Genomic DNA, 4,908 nt, shown 5'->3' with positions numbered 1-4,908 from the left:
GCCTGATCAGAGCAGTTGTGTTCAAATCATCATATATAGAGTTACTGAGCTAAGTTCGCTGTATCAAACTCACAATAATGCAATCAAATATGAAGCAACAATGTAATAACAATAAATTTTTTTTTTTTTAAAAAAAAAGATGAATAGAGACACCCAATAAGCACCTTGCGTAGTCACTCCAGAATAAAACAACTTGTGACACAGTAATTGATCACAAATGGTAAGGAAAAATATAATGTTGTTGATGATAAAAGAAAGAGTCCTGAATTGACCATATTATTTGTAACATATCATCCAACAAACCTTTTCACTTTTTCATTTTCCTTTCCTTTTTTCACTTTTATGGGTTTAGGAATTGTAAGCACTAAATGCCTCCCTTCAAGATAATGCATGCCAGAGCTCTTACTGTGGAATAAACTTATAATGTATGCAAATGCCATAGATAATCCCAGAAAGTGTCTGTCCTTATTGGAGCTCATTAGAACTCCAGATAGAATAAAAGAAACGGAAAACCAAACCAAAAGGTGAAAATCAGTGTACGGTACCTTGTAGATAGCATCCCAGGGGAAACAACCCAGTAAATCAACAAAGAACCGAGACTTCAAGTACCTATAGTCAAGAAAATCACGAAGCATGAAAAACCCAATTGTGTTTTGCAAAGTTACAACAGATTAAAAGCAGGAAAAGAAGAAAACAGGTACCGAATGGCGATGAGATTGCGGTCGTAGACCATGCGGTAGGAGTGGGTGTCGCGATAGGCGACGAAGAAGCGGACGACGATGTCGATGAGGAATGCAAACTGGCCGGCGACGTCGAGGAGGAAGAGGTTCTCCGGGAGTCCCCGGAAGAATCCGAACTCCAGGGGCGTGAAGAAGGAGGAGTACACCGCCCATAGCAGAATGAGGTGCGTCCACGCCACGTACCACCTGCGTTGCTCCCCCCATCGTATTCAAATCAATTTGCATTCTCGCTATATATTTGTTTTTCCTTAACTCTTTTATAATTTTCTTACAATTTATAATTTATATGATACGAGAATATTAAAAATAAAAATAAAAATCTTAGGGATTGGTGTGCCTTTAATCTTGTCAGCAAATTATTATTAAATAAAAATAAAAAAAAGTTATAGTTATACGCCATTACTATACAAAAATCTATTAATCTATTAATATATCCAAAAGTATATACAAAAATCTATATATATATATATATATATATATATATAAACAATAAAATTAACGAAAGTATTGCAAATGAGGATCCAGCTTCTATCCTGCAGTTAAAACTATAGCATATATGCTGTTAAAAAATTGAAAGATGAGAATTTAACTAAAGTAATTAAAGGGCACAGATCTGTCACAAAAAGGAAACAAGTACATTTTATGTCACAAACTCACATATGTAAGGTGAGCTTTTTTAATTTTTAGTAGATTTGGATATGATCTAATGTGTTTGTCTTTTTTTTTTTTTTTTTTTTTTAAACTATACTAAATTGAGGTGTCAATTTCTCATTGGAAGGCACAAAAAAATAAATTTGTGCCACAATCACATAAAAGTTATTCTTATTTCGAAGATAATGATTGTGTAGTGGATAGTTAAGATTTATTCAAATATTTTATATCTAACATGTTGACTTGGTAACACTAAAAATTATATTTTGATCTCACAATTATCATAAAGAAATGCTATGGGTCAATATTTTCCTTATATATGGCATATCTCATCTTACAAATTAACCATTAGATTTGTGAACTTAGGTGGATTCCACATAAGTCAATGGTAGACCCTACAAATTTAATGGTTGATCTATTGAATTTGTAAATAAAATATGGGTTAAATATGAAAAATTTATTGACCTTTAACATTTCTCATTATTCTACAATGTTAACTTTGATCTTATTCACCAACCTTTGAATTTTCTTTTTTAACATCTAATAATTGATTATGTCTATCACTTTAACATTGTATAATAATTAGTCTCCGAAGAGTAGTTCAATCAGGTGGAGACCATACCTCATGAAACGGAGGTTATTGATTCGAATCTCACCTCCTCCTCATGTCAAAATATTTTATTATTATTATTATTATTATTACTATTATAAGATAAAAAATGTGATATATAATTAATTTACTGCTATCTCAAATACATGATATCATCAGGATTAATTTACCTTAGAATTTTTCGATAGACAAAAAAAAATGGCTAGTCCACATGGGTGGGGTGTAGTGAATGTCCCACCTCCTAGAACCCAACTTATGATTGCCATGTGGTAGGTTGATTTATTGGTACTAGATTCTATTTGGTCGGTTGATTTTTTGATGCACTCAATACTGTTTTTTTTTTTTTTTTTGGGGAGGGGGAACATAATATATATATATTTTTTTTTCGAAGAATTGATGCATCAAATCAATCATTCTGTCACTTTTTCCGTCTAAATTTTTAATAAAAATGTAAAATTAGGCATAAGATTTCAGAATCAAATAATTCCTTAGGGTATTAGATGCAAATAATTGGTTAGGGTATAAAAAGTAACCCAAAAAGTGACCAATATATATATATATATAGGTTTTTGAATGCATATTGTATTTAAAATTTGACGAAATTCGTCATCAACACCAATAATATTGTGCCATGTGTCCCTATAATAATAATTATAATATAAGAACAAAAACAAACATAATTTAAAAAATAATAATAAGGAGTGGCCAAATCACTCTCCAATTAGGAAAATTAGTCCAAGGCTATAAAATATAATGGGTAAAGTCAACATACCCTCATCAAACTACCATCCAATTGACAATGTTCTTCACAAACTTTTAATTGTGATAATGTCCCCCCAAACTACCAAAATATTGTCAATTTACCCTTTCAAGACTAGCAAAAAGATAAAAATATCCTTATAAATTTCTCAATAAGACAAAAATATACCTATAAATAAAAAAATAAAAAAAATTTAAAAAAAAAAGAATTTTTTTTAAAAAAGCGAAAAATTTTAATTTAAAAATAATATATGTTTTTATTTTTTCTAAAACGAAACTTTTAATTTTTTTTATTTTAAACAGAAATTTTTATTTCAAAAATGATTTTTTTTTAATTTTGTTTGAGAACAGAAAAGATTTTATATTACAAACAAAATTTTATTTTTTTTTTAGAAGGAATTTTTATTTTAAAAATATATAAAACAAAAAAATTAAAAAAAAAAAAAAAACAAAGAAAATTTCAATTTTATAAAAAAAAAATCAGATTTTAAATATTTTTCTTATAAAATGATTTTAAAGTAAAATGAATATTAGCTTTAAGTTTTAGAGTTTAATTATTATTATTATTTTTTAGTTTACTAAGATGAATTTAATAGTCAGTCAGAGACCAGTTAATGATTTTATAGTTTAAGAAAGGGGGACGTTATGATTGAAAGTTTGAAAATATTGTTAATTAAGTGGTAGTTTGGCGAGTATATAGACTTTTCAAATATAATTGTAATTTTAGCCAATTTAAAAGTGGCCTGACCACCTATATATATATATATATATATATATATATATATATATATATAGCATGTATTTTAATATAGTGATATTTGATACTCATGATTAATAATAAGTTGACTGGCTTTTTATTAATCTATTTGTATTCTTTCCCCCACTCCCCAAAAAAAAAAAAAAAAAAATCAGAGGCCGGAGAGAAGATGGTCCATACGCACCAGTTATCGGGATGAATGATAAATCGTTCCCATCTATTTCCGGCAGGAGCGGCGTCTCTTCCAAGTCCACCTCCAAAACTCAACTCTCTTCCCAACACCGCCGCCAAATTCCTCTTCCACGACCCCTTGCCGGAGTCTTCTTCAACCTCACATCCTTCATCTTCCGACTCATCTCCTCCTCCTCCTCTCCTTCCTCCGCTACTCATGATTGCTCGATCTATTTCTTGTTTTCTTGACAGAGTGAAGATATAAAGGATTGAAAACTACGTTTATATGGTATTGTTATCTTCTATTATTCCACTAACTTTGTTAGGTGCATGCATTATATGTCGGAATTTACAGCAGTAAGATTACGACGACCAAGAGAATCAGTGGACTTCAACGTCAAATCAGTAAAAGCCTCTCGAATAGGATGCTGCTTTCCATTTGTAGTAAAATACAGATAAAAACTATTTTTTTATGCATCCTCGGATAGTGTAAAATCTAATTTAGACATCTCTTTGTTTGATTAATGAAGATGATCTTGTCTTGTTTTGTTTTTACTGTTACAGTTACTAGTAAATCACTGGAATAAAGAGAAATGCACAAGAATATTTTGCAATAGTTTCTATCATCTAGTCAAATTAATTCTCCAATTTTCTCATCAACCAAACATTGGACAATCCTCCAATTTCTCTCTCTCTCTCTCTCTCTCTCTCTCTCTCCGTTAATTTACCATCTAAAACGTTAAAGAAAATTTAGTTCCATGTATAAAAAAAGTCATATAAGATAGTAAAATATTATCACTTGTGCACAAAAAAAAATTTAAAGGAAAAAACTCATAAAAGATGGTCAAGGGGTGGCTCTCCCCTCTCCGCCACCAAAGAATGGCTAGACTACTCCTTCACTTAGGGGTGGGGAGTCCAGCCGCCCCTAAATGAGGTTTTGGGGTAGTTGGACTATCTTTAGCATAAAAGAGTGGTCCGACCTTCCCTTTAAAGGGTTTTCGGAGTGGCTCGGGCTATCTTTTCACCTAATAGTCGATTTGAATATCCTTGAAAGAGAATTCAGAGGTCACTAAACCACTCTCTAACTTGGAGGCGACCGGGAGTACTCCTCAAGGTTGTCTGACCACCCCCTAAAGGGTTTTTTAGGGGAGCCTAATGTAACGCCAATAAACTAATTAGCTAATAATTAACTAAGAGTGTTACTACTAATACCTTAAACT

General features: G+C 31.0%; 1 protein-coding gene across 1 annotated transcript in view; it reads right to left on the bottom strand.

Annotated features, from left to right (window-relative positions):
* LOC132185413 (potassium channel SKOR-like) overlaps positions 1-3,907 on the bottom strand; it is a 20,609-nt gene extending 16,702 nt beyond the window's left edge. Inside the window, exons 1-3 of the mRNA XM_059599190.1 lie at positions 3,702-3,907; positions 702-926; positions 546-609 (exon numbers count right to left, since the gene is read on the bottom strand). Coding sequence (XP_059455173.1) covers positions 546-609; positions 702-926; positions 3,702-3,907 — 495 coding nt within the window. The remainder of the gene's footprint in view (positions 1-545; positions 610-701; positions 927-3,701) is intronic.
* Between the last annotated feature and the right edge of the window lie 1,001 nt (positions 3,908-4,908).

This window comes from Corylus avellana, chromosome ca6 (assembly GCF_901000735.1).
Source record: "Corylus avellana chromosome ca6, CavTom2PMs-1.0".
Classification (NCBI taxonomy): Eukaryota; Viridiplantae; Streptophyta; class Magnoliopsida; order Fagales; family Betulaceae; genus Corylus; species Corylus avellana.
This window is presented reverse-complemented; position numbering and strand designations above follow the sequence as displayed.